Genomic DNA, 27,236 nt, shown 5'->3' on the forward strand with positions numbered 1-27,236 from the left:
TGTGTGTGTGTGTGTGTGTGTGTGTGTGTGTGTGTGTGTGTGTGTGTGTGTATGTATGTATACAATTTTTTTTTAATTGTGTACGCAGCTAGACTGGGATTTTCAAAGGAAACTGGGAGTTTAGAAGCACAACTGTTTTGAGAGTCTGAGGCTAGCGCTTCTAAATCTTAGTGAAAATCTCTTCCCCACCCCCACCCCAGTACCAACTCCCACTGAAATTCAGTGTAATTTGGGCACCTAAATTTGTTAGACTACTTTGAAAATCTCAGCTCTACAGTTGTGAAGTTCATAAACTATTGAATTGACCCAGTACCATATAGAATGCGTACTGCCTTGTAAAACATGGATGCAGCCTTTGGACAAAAGCAGGGGCATTTTATCTCTGAATCTAGCTGACTCTCAAAGCCCTGGCGTTAGCTGCCTATCTTGATGGGAACCCCAGCCACAGTCCCACCCACTCCAAGAGATCAGCTTTCCTAAACTAACCAATGATCTTTCAATAAGTGAACCAACACAAGCCTCCATTTAAATGAAAAGTGGCCTCTGTCTTGTGTGTCTTTTGTGGCATTTCCAGGTTTACCAACCATCATTTTCAGCAGCATAGTTCTTGGAGTGTGAGCCTAGCATTGCCCATAGTTGGCATTAACCGCTGGAGAATTAGGCCTGTACGGCCAATAAAGCGTATTGAAATCGGTTAAAGGCCTTGTCTCCGCAGGACAGGAGTTTTGTGTTTGTAACCTTTGGTGTGGATTTAAGCCACTATAGTTGCACTGGAATAGGAGTGGCCACCATGGGGTTATACCAGGATAAGTAGCTTGGATTCAAACTACTTGGAAGGGGTTATAGCAAAACTGAAAAAGTGCTCTCATGAGTGTGCACACAAGGGGCAGTGCCTGCTGTATAACTGGTAAAACTTTCTGTTTGGAGTTTATTACCTACACAGTCACCAATAAGTTATGTTAGGTGTTTGTTTTTTGGAGGGGGATTCAGAGGGGGAAGCTTGAGGCTTAATTCTATTTGCAAAGGATCCTCGTGCTTAATTCGACTACAGAATGTTCTGACCAAACCTTTTGTGTTCAGGTGCTGCTCATGGGCCAGGGACACAGCTTTATGCCCCCCTGGGGTGAAAGTAAAGTTTCACTCAAACAGGCATGAAAATGCAAAGGGTGAGGTTGTGTCTAGGACAGTGCACACCAACAGCTCAAGTGATGGTCTCATTTAGGCTGGTGCAAATCTAGGTTAACTGGGCTGAAGGTAGTAGAGTTATTCCTAGATCTGTACAAGTATAAAAGAGAGCAGAATTTGGCCCTGTGAGCGAACAGTTTCAAGTGCAGTTGTTGAGTTGACATACAGTTCTTCGCATTGACATAAATTAGACCATTTGGGAGCAAGGGGGCACCTGCATTAAGATTTTTAATTTGTAGTCCTCTTAAATGTTGACCTCTAGGAAGACCAGATTTACAAGCTATCTCTTCAATCATGCAAAGTTAAAAAAAACACTTCCCCTTCCCACCCCTACCACCATCGCGGGTTCTGGAACATGTATACAAACGACGTAGGGCTTGCTTTGAAGCTCACTAAATAAGCTTTCAGCTCTCAGCTGAAATGGGGAGGTTCGGGGAGAGGGTCGGTCACGACGAGTGGAAATGGTTTATTAATAAAAATATTGTTTTGTTTGTAGAAGGAAGAGTTAATTTTGAGAGGACACCTTTGAGGGTTTGCTGATAAAGTAAAAGTAACCTTTGTTCTTCCTGTTTTTTGGTAGGTTTGGATGAAAGACCGGGATCAGGTTCCTGGGGTGCAGGAGATCAAAACAGCTCCACATTTGACCAAGGAAGGGTAAGGATGAAGCGTAAACAGAGACCTTAAAACAAAAATAAACAGGGTCTTTATGATGGCTTCTCAGTGTGTGTTTGTGCCCAGTCGGTTTTAACCTGCAAACGTTTTTCTTGTAATTCTTGTGATAGAGCCTCAGCTAACCCCCTCAGATAGGTCACTCCTGCAGTCACTCTGCAGTGGTGCTGGATGAGAGAAGGTTTCTCTCTTTTTATTACTTGACAGCAACATACCCGTAAGGCCCTCCCGGCCTGGGCAAATGTTGTGGCAGCTTTCTTGCAAACCTTCTCCCTGCTTGAAAAGTGTAGTGTAGTTTAGACTGCACCTGGATCAGTGTTGACTTGGCTTGTCCAGACAACCCCGCACTTCCTCACCCATGCTTGGACTTGCATTTTAAGTTGGGGGAAAGCAGTAGTTCCTGATGGCTGAGTGGGGAGAGCAGGACTGTCCCTTTGGCTCTGAGTCGAGCATTTTTAGCTAGGCATCTAGCATGGATTACTACGATTGTACCTTGGCACTCTAACTTGCTCATCCTCTTACCTACCCCACATGATGGAGGAGGAAGGCTGAAATGGGAATGTAATAATAAGGCACCTAAAACAGCAGCTAGACTTGACAGGTGATGGTGCCAGGTGTCCAACCAGAACACCCCCAGCCCATTTGGAGTAGCCTGGCTCTGGAACCAGACTCTGTGGTCAGTCTGGGTGTGGGATCTGCTGCCGCCAGAACACATTGAGCTTCTGTACCGTCTCCCAGCTTTATCAATGCCCGTGATGAGTCTCATCCCAGAGGTATTGGAGGTGCCTGTGTAAGAGAGCGGGTTACAGCCCAGCAGATTGACACGAGCTCTCAGGGAGGGAATGGAAAGCAACGGGAGGCGGGAGGAAGAGAATTGGAAGTGTTTTGCAGGGAAGGAATTGAGGCTGTGACAGCATATAACTGGGGCCCGAGGAGGGGAAGAGAGAAAAGACATTAACTTAATTGAAATGGTGTTTTTTTGACAGATGCTCATGTTTTAATGGGTTTATGTGATTCGTTTTCACAATGGCACCGTTCCCTTCCCTTAGGTCAGCGATGAAACAGGCACCACGTCGTTTCTCATTTTTATAGACCTCCCCTCTTCCCCCCACCCTCGCCCCTTATGGCTTTGGGGAGGGGTGGGCTGGGTGAATTCTATGGCCCGTTCCTCCTCGGAACAGGAGGAATTGCTCACACGTTGCTTGTCAAGTGCCGAGTTCCGTCAGGACGGGGGTGAGTTGGGTGGGAGCTGCCAGGGTGGAAGAGCGTTTTGTTTCTCTGCAGGGAGCTGGTTTTGTGGCTCTTCCCCAAACCAGCTCCCTGCTCTGGAAGCACTGCTGGGGCCTCCTGCTGTCGCTGGGTGCTGAGACGTGTGAGGAAGAGAGATGGAGAAGCCAGTGCGTTACTCTCCTCCTCCTTTCGCCCGTAGCTGGGGGTGGATGTTGGACTGAATCCTTTTGAGGTCTGGAGTTTGGCTCCCCATGTCGCTGCTGTCCCCTTTCTAGGATGAACCAGGCTAAAACTCTCCAGTGCAGACACCTCTGAACTCTGTGTGTTTGGGGGCAAAGAGGGAAGTAGTTTGAAATCCAGAGCCAAATGTTGTGGTTTGGGTCCTTCTTTATATTTAAACCCAAGTTACATAAAAAGAATCGGCTCTGGATTTTGCTCAAGCAAGCTTTCAGGTGGCACAACTGATGTGACTGGTGCTTTTGATTGAGACCCATGCTAGCTGGGGGAGTGCCCAGTCGCAGGCCTTGCCCTGGGAGTTCTCTACTCCCCACTCATCCATTGAAAAAATAAAATAAACCATAACGTCCCTGTGACAATCTCCCATGTACAGTTATTCCTGTTTTGTGTTACATTAGCAGGGCTATGGTGAAGGCGCCCATTATGGAGAACACCGGGACCTATCATCTCACAACAGCATATCTTCATCACCATTCCTGGGATCTGGACTAGTAGGTAAGTACTGCGTGCTGTACCTCTGAGCAAGGCTGTCAACCTACGTAATGCAGGTGAAGTTAAAAACCGAACCAAGAGTGTTTGCACAGACCATAATAGTCCACCCAAACGTCACCCAAAGTTGCTGTTGTCAAACCTGCAGCTGAATGAGCTGCTATCCAGGAGCTCTGTCAATGTTTTATGGATGCACAAGGGCCTTTGTATTTTACATGGTGGTGGTGTTTTTTTGATCTATCACAGTAGCATCTAGAGTCCCCAGCAGAGATCAGGGCCCAGTTGTGCCAGGTGCTGCACAGACACATAGTAAGAGAGTCTCTGCTCTGAAGAGCTTACAATCTAAATAGCCCAGACAGAGAGAGGATGGGAAGGGAAACCATCTAAGAGAGGAGAAGGGGTTTGCCCAAGATCAAAGAGCCAGGAACAGAACCCCATTTTTCAGAGCCCTGGTCCATTAAACCAAGCTGGTGGTGTGCTCTCTGGTGAGTCGTTGAAGTCAGAACACAATGGCATGGGGCCTGATAAGGATCCTTTTCCTAGGCAGAGGGGTAAGCGCACATCTGGAGCTGTAAATCTGCATTAGACAATGAGATGTGACTGCATACAAGAGCTGGTAGCTGTTTTCTGCTCTCCTGCCCCCCCACGCCACATTGTGACATTTTTCCTAACCTGCACCATGGCTCAAAAGACCTTGCTTTCACGCCCGTTTCCACTCTGGGCTTGAAGTGACCAGCCTGGAGTCTCATGCTTTGCGCGGGGGCTGTAGTGCGACCTAGTAGTGTTGGTGTGTGAGAGAGCCTGGTTTTGTTCCCGGTCTTTCTTGACATGCTGTCCAGAGTGCAGGATGCTCAGACAGCCTGGAAGGAAAGAAGCGCCATGTATATTGCTCAACACTGGCCCCTCCGGTTGACCACGGGGCATTGATATCCAACATGGATGTTCTTCTCCTACTTCTTACTCCCCCAAATGTTGCTATGCGCACTCCTAGAAGGGAAGTTCATTTTGTTTGAAGGAGCTTTTTTCCACAGGGGTCCTGTTTGGCAGGTGTGACCTGCAGGGCCACCAGATAGTGGAGACGATAGGGGATTAGCTAGTCTCGCCTGTGTGGCAAGTGCTCTGCACTCCTCTAACCTGGCCCCCTTGCCCCCATTTGGCGTGTGAGGTCCCCTCGCTCTATCTCCTGCTCTGTCTCCAGAGGAGCCAAGAGACTCGCTGAATTCTGCTGAGGACCCAGTTCTTTCCCTCGTGCTTCTCCGACCGTCTGGGTCAGGCAGCAGTAAGGGGACCACGCCTCTTTAAGCTCCATGCTCCTGCTGCCAAGCTAGCTCATGCTCACATCCCCTCTTTCCCCAGAGACGGTGATTTGCGCACAACTGGGCATAAGAAGCATGCGTGACAATTTACCCCTTTACCTCTTCAGACTCGGGGGATTAAGAGCAGAAAATATCCATCCTGAAGGGCTTAGAGAGCTTCTAATTACATTAGGGAAGGAATCCAGGTTAGACATCCCCTCCTTTCCCTTAGCAGCAGTGGTTAAAACCCTCCCGTTAACGTGGCCAGCTGAGGCGAGTCTGGGTGGGAGTGGGGGAGGAAGGCTATTACTGGCAGTGGCCTTTAGTGAAAGGGGAGGGGGAGCTGTATTCTTTAAAAGAAAATCCCTGCTAAAATCAGTGGTTCCTCCTTCTCCAGACCGAGGTAGAAAGAGGAAGAGAAGGACCTAATAGATCTAGGAAGCAAATGTTGGCCAATTTCCTCCTCCTGCTCTGTATGTGGTGGAAGAGGGAAGCTGTCAGATCCAGGCTATCTGGAGAGCCAGTCTCTATCTCCAGATGGTTATTTCCACACCATGGTCAAAAGGGGAACTTCCAAGTTAAGTCTCCGGGGTCCCATCCAGAGGAGGAAATGAAGATTTAGTTGGTGATGGTCCTGCTTTGAGCAGGGGGTTGGACTAGATGACCTCCTGAGGTCTCTTCCAACCCTAATATTCTATGGTTCTAAGAGCACCTCTGAGTGACCCATTTCCTTGTTGGGTCAGAGGAGGTGGCTCCTTGCTTTCTGACCTGGAGGATGTAATAAAAGCAGAGGTAGAGTTTTTTTAATGACAACAGGGAAGTCTGCGTGAAATGCTTCAGGTTTGGGGGAAGAAAACTACCTTTATGTCCAAGAGCCAAACTCTGTTCCAAGGGTTGCCTCTGGCTAAAGGTGGCATAATTCCTAAGATTCCTCATGGAGCAGGTGAATAGGAGCTGCTGCCTTGAGGAAGAACAAGAAGGTTTCAGCCCCAGATGTCTGCAGCCGTGAGATGTTTTGCCCAAAAGATAGGCTTACTCTTAAAGACAGAACTCCAGGTTTTTTGCTAGCACATCAGATAGTCCCCTGGTTCCACTGCATACCCAATCAGCCTCCTACGTTCATGTTACTTGGGCCTCTGCTACCTGGGCTGATGGGAGTCTCCTTTAGCTGTCACTAGCACTCAGAGCTTGCATCCCCTCTGAACGTCTGTCCGTAGCACCCAGAGCCCTACAGACTCTTAGAGTGGGTCCACCCGATGAGAGGTCATTGATGCACGTTACAGGACTCTTGAGGATTGTGGCTTGATCCAGGTCTCCCAGTTCAGTGAAAAGATCTAATCTTCCAGGAGCTTAGGAGGCTGGTGACTGGGGACAGAGGCTGCATCACTGGAAATGGGGGGGGGGGGGGGGGCGAACTGGTTTAGAAAGGGAGGGGGGAAATCTGAAACTTCAAAGTCATTTTCATTCCCAAACTGAAATGATTAAAAAAAAAAATTCATGAAATACTTTACCCAAAAAATTCAAAATTTTGTTCCTCCTTTTTGCCACTGCATGTGATAGGATGGAGGGTGGCTGTGCTGGGACAGGGTTTTTTCACCTTTTAATTCTCTTCTCCTCCGCCCCGCTCCCCCCTCACCCTCACCCTCAAAAAAAAAAATTCTGAAAAGTTAGTGGCGAAGAAGAAAAAAGAGAGAAATGGAAAATGTGTGTGGGGGAAGCCCTGGATATCCTTTATTCTATTATTCTATGGCATTCAGCCATGGGAAGGTGGAAGAAACAAAAAATGAAATTTTGAAATCTAAATTTTCCAGATTCTGGCTTCAGTGGCAAACTAGAAAGTTTAAAATATATAATAAAAAAATTAAAAACAAAAACACAGCAAACTAAAAAGAACAAGTTTCCAGTTTGAAAAAAGATATTTTGTGTGTGTTATGGATGGGGTTGAAGCAGGGAGGAGAGCTTAGAATGAAAAATGTACCAGCTCTACTAATAACACGGATGGGCAGAAGATGAAAGGGTGTAGATAGGATGATACAAGCAATGTGGGGAGAGAGAGCAGAGAAGGATGTGAGATCACCCTCCCAATTGGCCATCTTCCAGTCTCTTTTCCAAGAGTGCAGTTGAAATCCATTCCAAAGTCTTGCTATCTTTTTATTTCCTCCAGGAATGCCAGAGGGCTCTAAAAGAGACTCTCCTTTCAACAGGAGCAAATTCTGGGCTAGAAATTCCAAGACTGGGTGGGATGGATAGGGGGAATCTAGGCTCAGGATGCTCCACAAATAAACATCTTCCAAATTCTGCTTTCTGAGACCCCTCAGGGATTGTGGAGTTTGGGCAGTGGGCAGCTGTCAGTTTGCATGGCATAAGGTATAGGGCAGCCCCTCTGCCACGGACAAGTGGATGCAAGAAGTGGTAACTCTTGCAATTTTTCTGTGGGTGCGTGCGGTTTCCCAAACTGCAGATCGCTGCCCCACAGGCTTCGAACTTGTCCACTGAAGCATCTGACAGTGGGACCAGCAGTTTTGCGTGCATCTGCTAGCGATGGAATGCAGTCAAGCCAGTGCTGTTTTTAAAAATAAATAAAAATATTCTTCGTTTCTGCTCAGTTTTCTACTTGCCCCAAAGAAAAATGGAGAGGCAGGAGGCACCTTGACACAAAGCGTTAGGCAGGCTTACAAGCCTGTAGGAATTCAGCGCTGGAGAACCCCATCGGCCTGAGCTTCAGGAAACTTCATGAGCTCTGTCAATATTTGGGCTGCATAGCCAGGGGATCCTGAAAATTCGTTTGATTCATGCACCTATGTTGGCCATATTATCCATTGTAGCATCTGCATGAAGATGGGTAGAGCAGTGATCACCTTCCTTGGAATAGTGGAGGATTTGCCCATCCCGCAGACCTGGATGGCAGTCTGTTTGGAGTTGGTTCCTGGGAGGAAGCTCTCGGATGCAGCCCTGGTGTCCTGTGATGCGGTCGCTGCAGGCATTAGGTTTTGTGACACTCCATTCTGCAGCTCCAGCAATACCGACGACTGCTGCGATTCAGTCTCCGCTCAAGCTGTTAGGATCCTTGGTGTCATGCGTGTCAGTCGCTCCCAGGCCCAGGTTGCACCAGAGACTCTTGCAGTGACTGCTGCTGACAAACTGTTCTAGGTGAGCCAGGATGTGAAGAGAGGTTCAGATACTGCAGGAGGAAATGGCCATTTTGGTGGAAGAAGGCGGATGCTACATGACAGCGTATCAGGGCACGTCAATCCAGTTTTCTCGCTGATGTGTTCCAGTACCAGTGGACCAGCTGGAGTGGACAGACTGACCGAGTAGGGTTTGACTGTATGTTATGGACACTCTGTTAATAGGAAGTGATGATTGTTCACAGAAATGGTGCAGCACATGCATGTTAGGGAGATCACATGGCTTTGTGAAAAATCATCATTGGAAAGACATGACATTACAACACAAAGCTACGTTTGGTGTGGGGGGGAGGTTGCATGAATCGCAGCTGCTCCAGGAAGCAATGGCTCCATGTCAGTGGATGGAACTTCATCTGTTACATCCAAGGCAAATGAGTGGGATTGTCGGAGTGCCACCCAACAGCACATGTCCTCTTTCTCTAGACGAAGAATCATAGAATATCAGGGTTGGGAGGGACCTCAGGAGGTCATCTAGTCCAACCCCCTGCTCAAAGCAGGACCAATCCCCAGACAGATTTTTGCCCCAGATCCCTAAATGGCCCCCCTCAAGGATTGAACGCACAACCCTGGGTTTAGCAGGCCAATGCTCAAACCACTGAGCTATCCCTCCCCCAAATGCCAGAGGCCATGGCAGTAGGTGCCCTTTCTGAACACTGAATGAACCCGCCTTGTGCATTTCTTACCATTGTTTCGAGTTCCCTGAACTGTTTGTGTGACCAGGCTAACGCAGGCAATCATGGTGCCCAGAGAGCTATGTGTTAAACAAAACGTGAGCTCCTCAGCTAATCTGTGTTTTCGCTAGTTTGGCCAGGCCTGCTACAGCATTGGGTCTATCAGTGTAACCCTTACAGCCTGGCTATTGAGAGACTGCATGATGGAGGATGTTTGGTCATTGGTAGCCTCCAGGAGGTGTGTTGCTCTATCGTGCTCTTGAGTAGTGTGAAATATTGGTGTAAAACGGGAGAGATTTAATACCTGAAAGGTTTGCAAGATGGGACTTCTTACCAATGGGTCTGGAGTGTGGGAAGCACTTGAGGCACAAACAGGTCAGTGGCATCTTTAGGTGCCTTTTCCCTGTTGCCTGATCAGCCAGAAGTAGTCCAGGTCCCAAGAGTTGCTGTGTCAAAGTCTCTACAAAGTCAGAAAACACCTTGCGTAAAACGTAAAGCTGGTGTTGGCATCGTCCTCCGCGCCAGCGTGAATTGTGGCAACGGTTGCCTTGGTGGCTTCCTCATCTGTGAATTTATGTTGATTTATGAGGAGAGGCTGAGGGAACTGGGATTGTTAGTCTGCAGAAGAGAAGAATGGGGGGATTTGATAGCTGCTTTCAACTACCCGAAAGGGGGTTCCAAAGAGGATGGATGTAGACTGTTCTCAGTGGTACCAGATGACAGAACAAGGAGTAATGGTCTCAAGTTGCAGTGGGGGAGATTTAGGTTGGATGTTAGGAGGGTGGTGAAGCACTGGAATGGGTTACCTAGGGAGGTGGTGGAATCTCCTTCCTTAGAGGTTTTTAAGGTCAGGCTTGACAAAGCCCTGGCTGGGATGATTTAGTTGGGGATTGGTCCTGCTTTGAGCAGGGGGTTGGACTAGATGATCTCCTGAGGTCTCTTCCAACCCTGATATTCTATGATTCTATGATCTGAGGAGAAGTTTAGAACTTTGGACCTTTGTTGTGTAACTTATCACCACTTTACCTTCATAACAGGCGAAGAGCCTCTCTAGCGTCTTCCCCCAGTTTTACCAGACTCACTGTCGCCAGCCTTGCCACCCAGATCGATGTCATTGAGGGGCAGCATGGTCAGATTGATTCGGGGGTGAGGGGGTTCTAGTCCCAGTTCTGCCATATGACCTTCCCCTCTCTCTGCCTGTCCCCCCTTCTACCCATTGTCTATTTAGATGATTAGCTGTGTGGGGCAGGGACTGTCTTGCGATGGGCATGTGCAGCATCTGACCTTGGCTTGCCCCTCTAGCTGCTGCTGGAACACATACGATTAATAATAATTCTCCAAAAAGGGAAGGAGGGAGAGAGCGCATTCTATAAGCTGGCCGTGAGCGGAGAAGTAAAGATTTGTGCTAAACTTGTGAGCTTTGCAGTTGCCAGCGCTGGGTATTGCCTTCTAAGACGTAAAAGATTTTCATCTGTAACAGCTCAGTGGAGCTTCCTCTGCAGCATGGGGACCGGGTCACCTGCTGGTTTGAACTAGAGTAAGTGGTGGATTCTCTGTATCTTGAAGTCTTTAAATTAAGATTTGAGGACTTCAGTAATTCAGCCAGAGGCTAGGGGTCTGTTACAGGGGGAGATGAGGGTCAGTGGCCCACAATGTGCAGGAGGTCAGACTAGATGATCCCCTCTGACCTTTAAAGTCTATGAGTCTAAAGTCTTTAATCCTATTGGGCTAATGGGAAGAATGTTCTGCATGCTAATAGAATGTGTTCTGCTTTAGCACTGGTGGTGTAGAGTGGATATGGGGCACTGGACTGAGAATCGGGAGGCTGGGTTCTGTCGCTGACCTGCTGTGTGATCTCAGGCAAATCTCTTCCCTGTCTGCGTGCACCTCTCTTCCCCTTCCCACGCTTGAGCTGTCTGTCTTGTCTACTTAAGAATGTAAGCTCTCCGGGGCAGGGACTCTCGCTCTGTGTACGTATGGCACCTAACACAGATGGGGACCGTGCTTTGTGAGGCCTTTAGGTGTTATAACACAAATAAATAATAGCTCCAAAAGAGGGATTTGCATGTCATTTGACTGGAGCAGCATTTCAGATTTAAGATTCCTGATGTGTCTGGTCTTCCCTGGTTTTCTAGAGGGCTTCTTGAGCATCCAAGGGCACGCACAGGTGAGCACTCTCACTCCGTCATTGAAAGGAGCAGTGTGCGTATTAAACTGGCTGAACAAAAATTACCTCACCCCTTCCACGCATTTGAGTTTCCAGCCTCCTGTCTCTTCTGGAGTCTGCCTTGGAGGAAAAGCGACATGGATGGCAAGGCCTGAATTTCTAATGTATAAAAGGGACAGGGGAGGAAATCCGGGAAGAGAACCCCTTTTGGGCCATCGGAAAGAAGCAAACAAATGGCACAAGACCAATATTGGGGCCTTCAATCCTTTAAAAGGAATCACAGCCCAGTCCTCTCCCTTTGCCATTTACAGACCCTTGTGGGGCAGAGGCGGGGTGTGAATCCTGGACTGGTAGGTAGGGCCCTTCTTGTTCTTGAACCTGCTAATCCGGGGGGGGGAGGGGGAGAGCTTTTTTAAAAGCAATCTTTGAAATCAGTTGCTCTGTTCACCATTCACCCTCAGTGAAGGGGGGAGTGGGGGAAATTGTTTAAACAGCAGGGAAACTGATAAGGCATAACAGATTTCTTTCTAGTAATTATTTCTAGTAATTAGCTTCTTTTCAGAGAAGTGTTTCTAATCGGGTGTGCATTGTGAGCTATTGTGAATTGCGTTCTTCCTGGACAATGGTTTTAATCTACCCATGGACGTGGGGGTGTGACGACTCCCACTTTTTTTTTTAACATCTTTTTTTTTTTTAATCACTCCCTGTGCTTTACCTCCCCTCCCATCCCCTCCCCTCCCCGCAGGAAATAATTCTAATAGAATTACTGGAGTCGGAACAGATATATTTTTTAATTCCTTCAATCTTGCTGCATCAGCGCTTGGTGTCGTGGGTTGCTGTGTTCATTTTGATGGGGAAGGGGGGGGAGTACGCATGGGGCGGTAGGGAGTGAAAGAGGCGGTACTGCTTGCTTCTGGGGCTGGGTGATTTGAGGGCATCCATGTGTGAACTCCCAGGGGCCTGGCAGAACTGCAGGATGTTCCCTGGCTGTGAGCACCTGCACTTTGCTGGGGAGGCTCATCTGCAAGTCCACAGAAAACGCAAATAGCCTTTACTTGGCTTGTTCCTATGCACTTGAGTTGTGCTTGTCCAGGGGCAGAAACACTGAAATGGCATGTTCGTTTAAACTGGCCGTCCCACTTGCATTGTTGTATGTGAGACACTGCATGTCCGGGGTGTATGTGTGTGAAAGTTGCTGCACGATATGGCTCGGCCCTCGGTATCCTGCTTAATGACATGCCTGCAAAGGTACTTTCAGCATAAGCCCTTATTTTCAGGGTTTGCTGATGTCCGTCTGGAATGAAGCTTCCTGTTCTCGGTCCTTGTCGAGAAGTGAATTCAAACGTTGCTTTTTTTAAAGAGAGAATCTGCTCAACTGTGTTTGCGAGCAGAGAATGAAAATCTGTCTGGCGGGCGTCTTTGAAAAGCCAAAGTTACCTGAGCGCTGATGCACACCGTGTTACGTTTTAATTTCAGAGTAGGCATGTACGTAGTCCTTCGGGCAAGGGTGTGCCAAGTTTGGGGGGAGGAAATTGATTGAGAAATTGCTTATTATAAACAGGTGAAAATAATGTACTGCAGACCCCTCTCTGGCAGACTTGTGTGAGCACGTGCATGTGTGCACATGTGTGTATGCAGGAGCTCAAGAGAAATGTGGAAGGGGAGTGCAGGGAGCTGGAGGAGAAATAAAGGATGGGGAAATGACAAGCCTTCGCCATGTTAAGAACTTTAACCACTTGACATTCCCAGGTATAAAACGTTTAAGCACTTAAAATCTTTCCATGTGGCTAAAAGTCTCCCAATTCTCCCTCCGTTACCTGCTACCCCATGAGTGTTGTCCCCCTACCACTTTCTTCCTCTATGCGTGCATGCTCGCTCTATAGACCTGTCCAAGTCTGCAGAGGTGGAACTCTATAGTTTTGAGTCCCGTACGATCTGTCAGAGCGGGGCTCCCCTCCTGTGGGCCTTACACACCAGCCTGATTCAAACTTTTGGCCTTCCTTCAAAAAACAGAAATGTATAGCCTCTTTTTAAAGAGTGTGACTGTGGCAGCTGAGCTTCAGGGGACTCACCCCTAGAAGAATTGCACCATTTAAAAAAATTCTGCCACTTCAAACACCCTCCGCCCCCGAAGTTAAGGTCGCTGGAAATATTTAAGGCATCCAGTTCCCACTTCCAACTGATCCTTCTTTTCTCAGTGCAACCCCACCCAATTTACATTGCCTACCCAATCTCAATTTTGCCTCCTAAAATTTGCAAAAATGTGCAAAATTCAAAATAAAGTATTTAGCGGATCTGTTTCCAGCATCGTCTATATTTTTCAAGGATTCTTAACACTGGGGACTGTCTGTCGAGTTTTTGTAACCAAGTGTAATTTTTTGGGAGGAGGTGGGAGTAGGGATTGAGGGTATAAACTGTACCCCACTGAAACACGCTTTAGTCCTTGTTTTTGTTGAGGTGGGTTTTTTTGTGGGCACTCGGCATGGTCCTTGGGGGGAGGAGGGAACTGATTGCCCAGAGCAGAAACAATACATTGTTTCTGTGGTCCCCATGGAAATGTTGGCTTTTTCTGTACAACTCATCAATAGAACGGGGTGAATTTCAAAACTCTAGATATTGTTAAAATCAGGAAGACTTTGTCAAACATACATCCTCGCCCACTCCTTCCTCCCCAGGAATCCGATTTATTGCCTTAATTGCTGACAGCATTAGACTCTACAATCTCTTGTGCTTCCCGAGAGTGTTGTTGCTTTATTTTTCTGTCTCACTGAAAACGGAAGCGTTTTCAACCACCGAAGTTGCTTTCAAACCGTGAGAGTCACTTGAATCCACAAAAGCCAGGAAAGCCTGTGTTGAAGCTGACCTGTCTGTTGTTTTTCAGTGCACCTTTGTGCTGCCAAATCCCTCCCTGTTGATGGCATAGAATAGGTTGCTAGTACCTAGCCATACTCTGTATTTATTATCTGAGGTAGCTGCTGGACAGGAGCAAGGGATTCCTAGTGCAATATTTAAGTGTGGAAATTTCAGCCCTAGTGTGTTAACGTACAGGCATGTGCATGTTCTGAAGCTTTGGAGAGTGTCAGACAGAAATGTAACATTGTTTGAAAGAGAGATTGCAGTTTTAATCTGGTGCGCAATAATTTCATAATGCGTTGTGTGCATCAGCACACTTGATTTTAGTGCTATTTGTTGCCTTAAGTTCGTAGCGTTACCTGATACTTGCCAAGGATGCTTTAAAAGTCACTTAACCAACAAAGCGATACATGTAAACAGCGATATATTTGCAGCGAGGGAAGCTTGTCAGTTGCTTACCAGATAAAGCGTTCTGGAATTACCCTGGTTCCCCTCTGATTTAGGACTAAGCATGATCTGCCTGACACAACCTGTTGAGTTATTTCTGTAAAGTTTCAGGGTCTGTAGCAAATATAGCTCTTAAGCTCTTTTAAAAATTAGGTCATTTAAGAGATCCACCCTGTGACATTTTGACCTTTGTTTACTTAACATTTAAGCCTGTGGAACAAAATAGTAACATGGGCTGGAGTATTTTACCGTCCTTAGCTGTCAGTGAGGTGCATTGAGTACACCTGCGGCTTGGACGCTTGTTTTGGAAGAAGTGATAACATGCTGCCACAGTGCAGAGGCAAGGGCCTGCAGAGAAGAACGCAGCGACCAAGTTGAATGCTCTCTCTGCTGGAAGTGACATGATGAGTGTCTGTTGCTGGGTGGGCGGTGCTGTTCCTAGCCCCCCCAGACCTTTTCTGCATGTGGGTGGGTTCAAGATTCATACAGTCAGTCTGATGCTGTCTGAGGTGGGAGCAAACCATTAACACCTATGGGGGTTCCACATAAAATGAGACTGCCATATAAGCCACCTTCTGGCTTTTCAAAACCAAGTACCATCCTCCTTGGTCCTCACTACCTGCCAGTCTCGAGAAGCATCCGAACACACACATTGGCCTCTACCCACCTTAAGGGAAAAAACAAATTGGGAGAGTTCTCTTCCTCGCCCTGTTTGCTCCCAACAGAGAGATCCTCTGTTAACTGGGGAAAGGATGCGTCTTTAATCATGTTAACTCTCCACCAGGCTACAGTGTAGCCAGTTACGCCACTTCACATGTGTCAGCCTGCATCCTAACAGAGCTTTTCTATTCGCTAACTAGATTGGGCATGTCTTGGTAAGCAGAAATGTTGGGGTTTTGCCAAAGAGTTTGAGAGTTCTCTCCTTAGTGGAAAGGGGAGATTTGGCTGAATGACGACTACATATAGAATTTAATGTGTTCAGCAACTCCCTGCTGATGCTGCCTCTTGAGTCGTGTAGACCCAGGGGATACAGTGCTTGGTGAGCTTGTTTTGGTTTGCGGGACACCCACTCTCCCCCATTCCCTAGGGACACTCGTACCAGTGCCTATGGCTGGTTGAAAACTTTCCGTCAGAGCTGATTTTCAATTAAAGGAAAAAATCAGTTTTCCATGGAAAACTTCAGCTGTTTGTTTAAAAAACAAACACATGAAAACACAACATTTTTTCTTTGAGTCGATGTAGACACATATTCCACTCAGATCAGTGCGTGCCCAGGGCACGGGAGCCAGAGACGTTTGCCTAGCAGTACCCACAGAGGGGTGGCGCTCATGCCTTGTGGCCCCTCTCCTGGCTGTTGGATGTTGTGCTTCCCCAACCCCCCTCAGTTCCTTCTGACGGCCCATGGCTGGAGCTCCATGTGGTTGAAACCTCACAGTTAGTCTTATTGCCTGGTGGGAGTTACATTTCAGATGCCTCATGCTCCCATTCTCTATGGGCCAAACTCCCTGGTCAGCATTATGGCCATAAAACTGCCATGATGCACCGCCTCTCCTCGACAAGAGGGGACACTGATGACCTGGGAGAGCGGTGACCTGACCAGTGAGTCCAGCCCATGCAGTGCTACAGCAGCATTTCAGAACTGAAATATTTCTGATTTCAATTTTTCACTGAAAACACAGTTTTCTGCAGAGAGGGGGAGAAACAACACCCCGTTTCCCAGCCAGCTGTATTTTTAATTGCTCCCCCCGAGGCAGGCTGCCAGTCCTCACTCGATGGTGGAGGGAGGGTGGTATTAACCTTTTTACCAGGGCATATCCCCTCGGTGATCATCGGCTAGAAAGAGAGGCTTTTAATTTCAAACAGGCTCCTTCAGCGATAGGAAAGGCCCTGGATTTCCTCCCAAGGCATGGAAGTTGTGAACGCCTCAGTTCCTCAGGTTTGAATGGGAAGTCAGAATTCTCAGATAAATACTTGCCACTTAAAAACCATTCCAATTTCTGGAGGTTTTAATATCCAAGGGGAAAAAATAATCTCTCTCCTTCCTCCCCCCCATGAGTTTGAATTCAACATTAAATTCTTGCGCTGATAGCGTACCAAAATGATTTTTGCTGCTGTTTGGAAAAATACATGCAGATTCTGTTGGTCAGCCATGCTTAGCTTTTGGTTTATTCTGTCCCTGGTTCCACCAAATTTGGATAGCTTTTTTTAGTTTGTCTGGAGGGTTTTTTGTTTTTTTTCCCCCTCTCTATTCTGAAACTGTCAGTTTCCATGGCCACGAGCGGTTCCCTGCATCACTGCAATTTTTTTTAAAAGGACCAACTGAGCCCTGCTGTTCTTGAAGGTAAAAGATCTCCTGTTTTTGCAGCAAACTATTATCTGCTTCAGTTGACATCCTGATGAAGGGCAAGAGAAGCCAAAATTTAAAGATGGGCTTTGTGCCCAAATAGCAAAGGCTGCGTGAGCTAGAGTGAGTGTATGCAGCTTTGTAGGTGTGTTCAGCCCCTTCTGTAAATTTATACAAAATGCTGTTTGTTTTCCTTCACCTGTAGGGAAGAGCGGTGAAAGACCTCCCTACTCAACGTTCAGCAGAGATGCAGGGATGCCAGGACTAAATCAGGTAATAATCATCATAATCAATTAAAATGCTTTAATTTTTTAAAAAACTGAATGAATTTGGGGGAAAACAGTTTAAAAATAAGGATTGAGTTTTTCAAAGTAAATTGGGGGATTTAGATACTCATCTTCCATAAAAATTAAGTGAGACTGCTTTTTCAAATCTCAGCCAGCGGCTCTGGTTTCAGTTCTGTGTGTGAGGTTTAATCAGAAGTGTTGAGAGAGTTTAAGGCCCTGTCTATACACACAAATTACACCACATCAGTTTTAAAACCTGTTTAGTTAAACTGATACAAAACCCTATGTAGACTCTTATTTTAGTTTGAGTGGCTTATTTCAATTTAGCTTAAACCTGCTTCTAACAGACTTAAGTTAAATTGATATAAAGCCTCTTTATGTTGCTTTGAACACCCCCACAGCCTTTTACGCTGGTTTAACTAAAATAATTTAAAGTGACGCCTTTAAAGTGGGGTAACGCTGTGTGGAAAAGCCCTGAAGCTGCCGAAGGGTTTATGCACCCAGTTCCCATTAAAATTAACGTGGGGTTTGGTATGCAGATCTCTTCAGACTCTTGGGAAATCTCAACCTAAATGCTGAGTGCTTTTCTCTGTTTTCCTGTTGCATTCCTGTCTTCCTTTTACCCAGGGTCGGCTCAGTAAGTCCCATTGTGAAACTCACGGTTTTTTAAATGCCTAAAAATTAGAGCAACATAATTTGCTAACTTTCAAGAGAAAGGGGCAACTTGCTCTCATAATGAGGGGGGGAAAGACCTGCTTTAAAGCCCCATACTGCATGCACAGTTTTTCCCTGGGGAGGGAGAGAATGAACCGCACACGACAGACGGGAGTCGCGTTGCTCAATGTACAACTGGAAGGTGCTCGAAGTATCTCTGTGCTACGACTGGGAGTGCGCCTCCCAACTGGTGTCAACTGACAAGTGCTAGCTCTGTTGGAGCTAGCGTGCTAAAAATAGCAGTGTGAACACTGCACCATGAGTGGTGGCATAGGCCACCCAAGTCCAGACCCAGGAGCCAGGGGGGCTAGTGTGCAGGGGGCTAACCCGTGCTGCAACGCCCATTATCTATTTTTAGCCCGCTAGCTTGAAAACAAAGCTAGCATGCATCTGTCTAACCAGCTGAAATATGGGCCCCAATCCTGAAGTGCAGTTCATACAGGTAGATCCCTGCACCAGGAATCTCAGTGTGGCTGTGCTTGGCTCACGTGGATCTTACAGCAGGATCGGGGCCGTAGCATATGCTAGTTTAGGGGAGACCTGTTGACATCCTTCTGTATAGGGGGAGGCCATCTAGCTGGAGCTAAGTTGAGTCAAGTTATCCGGCCTCTTGCTGCCAGCCCCCTAAGTTAACTCTTTGGGGAAGAAGCGAGTCCCCCAGCTCAGAGCTGCATTACTAACGCTGCTCCTTGTGAACACCGAGTCACCACTCTAGTGCTTTACAGTGTAAACAGTCCGGCCATTGCATTCACTTGAGTGGCTGTTGGCTGGGCAACTTCTTTTATAAAACCCGTGTTTTAATTTTACACAAATTTGTCATAATTTCCTCTTCTCTGAACTGAGGATGTTTCCTTTGCTGAAACAGCTGTGCTGTTTGGCTGTGCCAGAGTGGATTTAATTTACCACTGAAGCTGCTAAAATAAAAATGGGACAGATGCCAGGCCTTGCTTTTTAATGTTATGATTTTGTTGAGGTTTTATTTGGGGGGGAGGGGAGAGAGGAGGAGAATGGGTGGGGGGGGATATAGGGTAACAGAAAGGGGGTGGGAGGGATGGTGTTGCAATCCAGAGGAGGCCTCTCTCTAGCCTGGAAGTGTTGAGGGGGAGGATGGGTTCAGATCAGATAGCAGTCCACAGGAGGAGACCATTTGCTGAAACTCTCCTGGTCTGGGTGATAGAGGATAGACACCAAAATTCTGTTGTAATTGAACATCAAGGAGCCAAGCGGCTGGTCTGGGAACAGTTGTTACTGTTGATTTGGTTTGTGCTGAGTTTCTAACCTGCCTGGCGGGCCGGCTAGCGCCTCTTCTAAAGCTTCTGAGAATTGTTGCACAGCAGATGTATTGTGTAGGCTCAGTCCTCGGAGGGACTGGACAAGGAGCTTCAGAGAGGAGCACATTCCTCTCTAAACCACCCAGCTCTGCCTGCTCCAGATGGGGGGAGGGGGTCTCCAAGCCGCTCTTTCATTTAACCCTTAACTACCCAGCAACAGTACAGGGAAGGGGATTAGGCGGGGGAGGGGCAAGGAAGGAGACTCACTAATTCCCTCAGAAGCTACCTAGAAACCAGGGCACTATTTTACCAAAACAATTGAACTACCTGTTTAAGGAGCAAAACAGTAACAACTAGCGGCGCTAGCCCTTTGTAATCTCCTCTGGGATGCTTAGGGTTTCACTTTCCTTGGCTCCGTGGTGTGTAGCCTTTTCACACAAAGGTAATATGACCAGTGGAACAGATTGCAAGAATTTTTTTACCAGCTGTGAATACATGATCTTCCCCCAAACCTCCTTTCTGAGGAGACTGATTTCAGAGCAGTCTTTTTTCAATAGCCAGCTATAAACATTTTTCCCAGTTTCAGAAAAGCTTGAAATCCTCCTTTATTGCTATTTAGCAGCCTCAGAAGATGCACAGGGAATAAGCTTTTATTATTTCTAGGCCCTCTTCCATCCCCCTAAATTTCCAAATAAATATAGTAAACCTTTCTCCTAAGCTAAATAAAACAACCCACTAAATTCGCTCCCTACTGAGTGCTACGCACGGGCTTCCCCCTTTTGAACATGCAAAGGCACTTTGGTTTGTGAAACTCGTACTGTGTGTAGGGAATGCTGGGTTTGCGCTGTTCTGCACAGCTTCCAAGGTCAGTTTGTCTAAACAGAAGAGGAGTTTTCTCTTTCTTTAACAAGGAAAAAAGAGGGGGTTGAATTTCCTTACTAATGTTCAGCAGAGAAGGAGAGGCTGAGAGAATTATTTTAAAAAACAAACCCAACCCAACAGACTGTTCTGCTACAGCGTCGGGTAGGCTGGCATTTGGGTTAATCATCGCTTCAGACTGCACTGATGCTGTTTGTGAAAACTCCCCACCAGCAGTGCTCCCGGAGATGCAGTATGGCAGAATGGATAAGGCACTGGCGCACCTAGGTTCTGATCCTGATTCTGCCACCGGCTTTCTGGGTGACCTTGGGCAAGTCCCTCTCTCTCTCTCTCTCTCTCTCTCTCTCTCTCTCTCTCTCTCTCTGCATTTCTGTTTTCCCATCTATCACATGGGGGTATTGGTACCTAACTCCTTTGTAGATTGGGAGATGAAAAGTGATATGGAAGAGCCGGATATTATTATTGAGTGGCAATAATCACCCTGTGCCAACACAGCTCCTGTTCAAGGCAGGCGTTTTATTTTGAAAAGCTCCCAACGTAAATCTCTCCTGCTAAACTCTGTTTACAATCTGTGAAACCTCCAGCTGCTTGTGAAGTGGATTGTGGGGCTTGAGAGGGAGCTTGCATCCATTGGCCTTTCATCAGCTGGGAGGCAAGAAACAGGCTGAAGCAGTATAGGTATTTGTGGTGCAGATTAGTCACAGCAAACGCTTTCTGCTTACATCAAACCAAACCAAAATACTATTTTAAAAGCACAAACCTCTCCCGTTTTATCCCCCCCCCGGCCTTAGTGAGCAGTGAAGTTCACTCTCATCATCTGCTACCACAGAAATGATGGTGTAATCAGCAAATCTTGGGCCTTCATTAGAATTATCTTTAAGGCCAGAAGGAACCATTCTGACCACTTGCATACCGTAGGCCAGGGAAACTCACCCAATCATTCCTGCATCCCTCCCATGGCTTGTGTTTGAGTTAAAGCATTTTTTTAGAGAGAGAGAGAGAGATTGAGAGAGTGTGAGTCAGTCTTGATGTAAAGACTTCACGTGATGGGGAATCCACCAGGTCAGTTTTTCCAGTTGTTAAAATCCACATACTGTTCAAAGTTGCATCTTCTTTCTAGCCTGAATTTTTGTTGCTTCAGCTCCCAGTCATGTCTTCAGAAGACGCTCCGCTTGAAATGCCTTACAGGAGCCTGATTTCCAGTGGGATGGGCGCTCAGCGCTAGCTGAAAATCAGGCCCCTTTAATGCGTGTGCCCCATCAAGCACCCAAAATCCATGGGTCATGTCTGAAAATTCTGGCTTCAGGTTGTAAATTGGGATGAATGGTGGGGTGGGGAAGAACTTTTGGTTCTAATGGAATTTCCTAAGTAAAATAAGTCATTGGTAGCCTAAAGAGCTAAAAGGCATTTAACCAGGGGTTAACTACTCTGCAGAGTAAACAACTGAAACCGAGCAGGGTAGGAGTCAACAGTTCAGCATTCTGAAAGGCTGTCATAATTATTCACATTCTAGTAGCACCGAGAGGCCCCATCTGAGATCGGAGCCCCATTGTGCTGGGGGCTGTATGTATGGATCGTCAGAGACAGTCCCTGCCCTGAAGAGCCTACAGTCTAAATAGACAAGGCAGATAAAAGGAAGGGTTGTTATCCTCAGTTTATGGAGGGGGGACTGAGGCACAGGGAGTCCGTGGTGGACCAAGGTACCAGCCCAAGTCCTGAGTGCTGTTGACCACAAGACCATCCTTCCTCTTGTCCTTAGACTCAGTAGCCTTTCTGTACTAAGCTGCTTGGGAAATCTTCCACTTTGGGCTTCTGCAGTGGCTATTGTCAGAGGACCTGCAGCACCAGTATTGCTGCTGTCAACCACTTTTGTTGCCAGGAGCATTTCTCTCCTTCAATGCAGGAGCAGCTTTTTTTTTTTTTTTAAACCATGGTGTCTCCTAGACCAGTTCTGAGCTGGGTTAGACAACACACTGATAACAACGTGGATACCCCATCTCTGTGAGCTCTGCCACTATTGCTGTCCTGGTGAATCTGCTTAGCAGTCGCAGTGCAATGCCTTAAACTGCAAAACTGTCCTTTCTCTTATACGACTCTGCGCCATCACCCACAATCGGTCGTAGATGCAGTCAATTGACTGCAAATTAGGTAGACATCTAGGTTCTGTCATTTGTGCTCAGTTAATTGCACCTGTAATTTTGCACCCACAAATAATTGGGTGCAGATTTAGAGCTTGGAGTTCAGGCATCTTTGGTAAATGTGACTAGAGTTCCTTTTTTTGGATGGCTTATTTGTTTTTGCCTTTTTTTTTTTTTTTTTATGGCCCGTTGGTTTGATTTTAGTTTGAGGTGCTCAAGGCAGCTTCTGTTCTGTCTCAATGACTGTGATGGTTTTACAGCATAATTACATGGAAGGGTTTGTGTGTCTTCTTATTTGCAGGCTGGTTTCCTGCCCAGTGAAATGGGAATTGCAAGTCCAACCACACTTTCCCCTACAGGGGTGAAGGGAGGGTCTCAGTATTATTCTTACCCAAACAACCCTCGTAGGAGAGGTGCTGACAGCAACATAGGTAAGTCACAGTGGATGTCCCTCTGGTGCAGCAGTGCTGATTGTGAGGTAATGAGACTAGGATGCCTTCTCTTGATTTGTACTTTAAATTGACTGTGGCCACTGAAACGCTCTACTGGCTTGATACCATTCATGATATAGAAGGTAGGTCCATGTTCTCAGAGATCCATGCACGAATGCTGCAGGGTTACATAGATGTGGATCTGGCAAACATTTGAAAAATTCATTGCCAGACTGGGTTATGTAGCATCTTAGCGATGTGTGATTTCCTCCACTCTGCTGGCAAATATCCGCCAAGATTGTAAAGTGACTAGTGATTTTGGTTGCCCAGCCTGAGACAGTTTTCTAGTGGGCAGGTGCTCAACACTTTCTGAAGATCAGGACCCTGTAAGATGTCTCCAGTTGGGCTCTCAAAATCACTAGTCACATCTGAAAATCTTGGCTGCCATGTGAGAGTGCCCCTCTAACCTATAATACTATTGCCTCTGCTCAAGTGCCCTTTATATAAAAGCTACCCCCAGTGAACATTGGCTGCCAAGAGTAATATAGTAACAACATAAGTAATACGGTAAGCAGCACAAAGTCCTGATTATCAGAGAGTCATCTACCTGAGGAGTTTGAAGGCACCAAGTTGTGCCTTTGGCCTCTAAGGTCTTGTCTACACAGGGAGTTGTTCCTGAGTAACTCCAGATGTGGACTCTTATTCTGGAATAAGAATGTTTAAGCTCAATCCAACATGATTTAAACTAAACTGGAACAAAGTGCTCTTATTCTGGAGTAAATGTATCCACACATGGAGTTACTCAGGAACAGCTATTGTGCTTTAATGAGGATTAAGTTAGGGTGTGAATTTAACTTTCAAGTGTAGACAAGCTCTCATGCTCCAGTGCTGATGTTATCTGGTCACACCCCACCCCATCTGAAATTGTTTTATTGCTGCTATTTTGGTCTTTGCACTGCAAATGGAGCCAGATGCGATGTAACACTACATGCCGTTTTTTCCAGTTATTTTTAGAAAGGGGAATGCAGGTGAGGGTATCCGCTTTGATATTCAAAGCTTAATTAATTTCGTAAGAATTTCACTGTTTCAGGTTTTCAGATCCACCGTTTAAATGGATTGAGTGGTTCTGTGTTATGAATTCTTCTCCTAAGCTAGAATATGTATGAATGGGCACCGTCCCTCACCCTACTCTCAGCACAGCAAACATGTTGCATTTAGTGTCTAAAACTCTCACCTCAAACTAGGATTAGCCTTAATTCTTAACAGGAAAATCCATAAACCCTTAGCCTGAGCTTCCATTTGAGCTGGCTGCTTCTAGGGTGTTTCCCCTGAAAATGCCCCTTCCCACTGTACCCCATCTCTTGCCTTAAAGACGCTACACTGTTTATCCCCCTGATTTGGATCTGAGACCCACCTCTTCTGTCTTCATGAGTGAGTCAGTACAGCAGCCCTCCATCTCTGGGTAAAGTCCTAGAGCCTGACATCCTATCACAGTGCACTTTGCTAAGCACATTACTTTTTAAGGAGCAAATGATTGATGAGCTTGCTTGTGTTCAGGTTGCAGGGTGAGCCAAACATTGCATGGTTTGATTCTTTTCCCTTCTTCTCCCAAACTCTCTTTAATGAACCTATTGGCACCCTTTCCAAAAGTCAGGAGATTATGCAGGGCCTTTTATCCTGGGATAAGTGAGTCCCTGTTGTCACAGCAGCAGATAAAGTGGGGCTATTTTAATGTTCTCAGGTCCATTTCTCCCAGGAGAATGCTGCTGTAAAGAGAACAAGCAGAAAACAGGAGCAGTCCGACCTGAGACCTAGCATGTTGCAATGTCCCAAATCAGTTTCCTGTTGTACAGCATTACCGAGGAGTTGTAATCAAAGATGTGCAATTAATGCTGTGTCTTCTATCATTGGTGGCTTTACTTAGCCAGACTTTGTGACTAGCTTCCAACACTCAGTGGGGCTTCATATCCCAATAGTGTCAGCAGCCAGCCTGTAACTTACCCTTTCAAAAGTGGTTTCATATCCTCCGTTCTTATTTATTTTATTTTTTCCATACCAGATGGACAACCGAAAAAGGTTCGGAAGGTGCCTCCAGGACTGCCCTCGTCGGTAAGCAGCACTGCACGGAAATTTGCTCTCCAGATATTCCATCTAGTTCTATTTAATGCAGAATCTAAGCTCCATTACATCTTCAGGTTGGATCTTTCAAGTTGATTTAAGCCTCCCCATCTCCAACAGTTTTAGTATGGACCGGTAGCCTCTAAATTTCATTTTAACTATATTCCCTACTGCAGCGGTAAATTATTGTCCCTACAGATTTGGTCACCATTGATCCAAGTGTCGTCTATTTTTGTGGGGTAGGGAAGAGTTTTACTGGCTACAGTTTAGCATGTGAGAGAAATGGGAAGACATTGGTAAGACCAAGTTTTGTACAGATGCATGGGGCCATAACCTAGTAACCTGAGAGAAGTGAGTGTAACACTTCGTGTGCAGAATAGCTCTTGGTAGTGCCACCTGGATAGCAGGGCGGGAAGGGGAGGAGACGGAAGGAGAAGGCCCGGGTCTGAAGCCCTAGCTTGTTAGGTATTTACTGCAGAGCCGCCTTCTCCCCAGCACCACCTGCGCAATAAAAGGACAGCATATCGGTTATAGCCCTGAATTTCTTGGCTCTTGTCTATTTGACGTTATGTCGCGAATGCCCCTATGAAATGTGATATTCCACACGGTTGGATTTCATTCCAAAAGGGAAACCAAACCAGTTGTAACATGGGCAAGCAGCTGGGGCCGGTCCAGGTGTGCAGGAATGCCTGTGTTGTTTTATAAGAAAGCCGAGCAGCCTGTAGGAATACGCTAGCCATACTTCTGTGGCAGTTATGGGGGAATAAACTGAACAGTGTCTTTATGGCTGGAAGTAATGGAATCTCCAGGAGAGTTAATTGGAATGGACTGGAGGGGTCTCTCACAGATGGGAGCAGAGCCGCTTTGCATTGGCCAGAAGCGCCAAAGAGCAAAGCTGCATTCCATGCTCTCGCTTTTGCTTGACTGCCTGTGTGTGGATGGATTGCAAACTTCAGGCGAAAGTGGAGGTGGAAGACTTGTGCTCTACTCTGGGTGTGTGCAATGTGCCTTCAGTTCTGCTCAGACTGCATGGGCCCAGAGACTCAAAACAAATGGGATGGACATACTCGCTCACTCCGTACAGGGAACGTAAAAGCGCTGGGGTATTCCTTCCTGTAGTGTAAAGCACCCTCGGTAACCTCGGTTTCATGGTTCTGTGTTTCTGAAGTAAATCGTTTTCTACAGTGAAAGTCGAGCAGGACACACAATTGGTTTGGAATAGAGAAGTTTGGGACTAACCAATGCCGACCCCCAAAATGAAGGACACTTGAAGGGCTGCTTATTGCTGGCTGTGCCCTAGCTTAGCTGCAATAAGCATCCCCTTTTGTGCATTTTATGTTGCCCTGTTCAAACTGAATCTGCATTCATGCTGTCCCTTCAGGTCCAGGTGGAACTCGGAGCAGCTGAATTTGGGTTAGCTCCCAGAGCGTTCATTGAAGGTAGCAGATGAGAAAAGCATTGCTCCTTAGCAGATGGCCACTTAACCCTGCTGGTTACAGTTATTGGCTTCAGTTTTCAAAGGAGGGACTAGTGATTGTGGAGGCCAAGGGGGGTCTAATTTGAAGGGGCCTGGTTTCCAGAGGATGGGTGTTCAACACTTCCTGAAAACCAGGCCCCTTTACCATGTCTCTAGCATGGCACCCAGAATTCCTAATCGCTTTGGAAAACTCGCGCTGCTGTTGAAACAGACCCTGCGCTCCGAGATGAGTCAGGCCCAAAGAGATTGTAGTCTCACTGCATGGGATCATTCTGCTTGACTGCTGGGCCAGACACAGAGTTGCTCTCTGGTACTAGAGCCAAACTGGATGGTAACCCCCCTCTTCTGCCTTTAAAAAATAATAATAAATTCTGAGCCAGCACAACAGCAAGCTGGGGTGAATGTGCATGCAGCTCTGTAAACAGCACGCCACTGTTGTAGGAGAAACTACCCTCTCCTTCCCACCCAGCTAAGGGAGAGAAGGATGGAATTTACTAGGAATAATATAACCATTCTGTTCTGCATCCCTGGAGGAAAGATGGAGGGTTATGTAATGCTTAGCAAAGGGCAGCAGCCCCTGAATTGCAGTGGCAAGGGACCAGTGGAACATAAATGGCTAGAAGTCGTGTGTGTGCACACGCTCTTCTCTTTCAGGGCAGGCTGCTAAAGCGAATTTAGCTTCACTTTTTCATAGCGAATTATTTCCCTGATCTAGGGGTGAGGGAGTGTCTGCTGTCTCTTCGCTGCCCTACCTCCCCCTCCTCCCCCTTAATGTTTTTTGACCTCCATGAGGTCTAAAACTCTGTTTCTCCAGGAGAGAGAAATATGCACCTATACATAGAATTAAGTATGTGGCCAGTGAGGCTTTGCCCTCCTAATGGGCAGCTGATCAAAGAAGCTTTCTCGTCTGAGGTCGTCTGCAAACATGCAGCAAAAGAGCCTGCTCCATGTTATCACTGGACCCTGTGCAAAGTAAATAGGGTAATAAACATCTTATTAAAATAAAGTACTTTAATCTTGGTTTCAGAGTAGCAGCCGTGTTAGTCTGTATCCGCAAAAAGAACAGGAGTACTTGTGGCACCTTAGAGACTAACAAATTTATTAGAGCATAAGCTTTCGTGGGCTACAACCCACTTCTTCGGATGC

The 27,236-nt window shown here is 46.7% G+C and overlaps 1 protein-coding gene across 10 annotated transcripts in view; it reads left to right on the plus strand.

The window, feature by feature from the left end:
- Window positions 1-27,236, plus strand: part of TCF3 (transcription factor 3) — a 115,420-nt gene that overhangs the window by 60,755 nt on the left and 27,429 nt on the right. For 7 of the 10 annotated variants that reach the window (XM_024218393.2, XM_024218395.2, XM_024218397.2 and 4 more), the window contains exons 3-7: window positions 1,766-1,839; window positions 3,720-3,816; window positions 16,981-17,048; window positions 22,366-22,495; window positions 24,555-24,604. In XM_024218393.2, the coding sequence (XP_024074161.1) occupies window positions 1,766-1,839; window positions 3,720-3,816; window positions 16,981-17,048; window positions 22,366-22,495; window positions 24,555-24,604 (419 nt within the window). The remainder of the gene's footprint in view (window positions 1-1,765; window positions 1,840-3,719; window positions 3,817-16,980; window positions 17,049-22,365; window positions 22,496-24,554; window positions 24,605-27,236) is intronic. The other 3 variants (XM_024218394.2, XM_024218401.2, XM_024218402.2) reach the window with 1 other exon arrangement.

Source organism: Terrapene carolina, unplaced genomic scaffold (assembly GCF_002925995.2).
Source record: "Terrapene carolina triunguis isolate 2854851 unplaced genomic scaffold, T_m_triunguis-2.0 Scaffold194, whole genome shotgun sequence".
Classification (NCBI taxonomy): domain Eukaryota; kingdom Metazoa; phylum Chordata; order Testudines; family Emydidae; genus Terrapene; species Terrapene triunguis.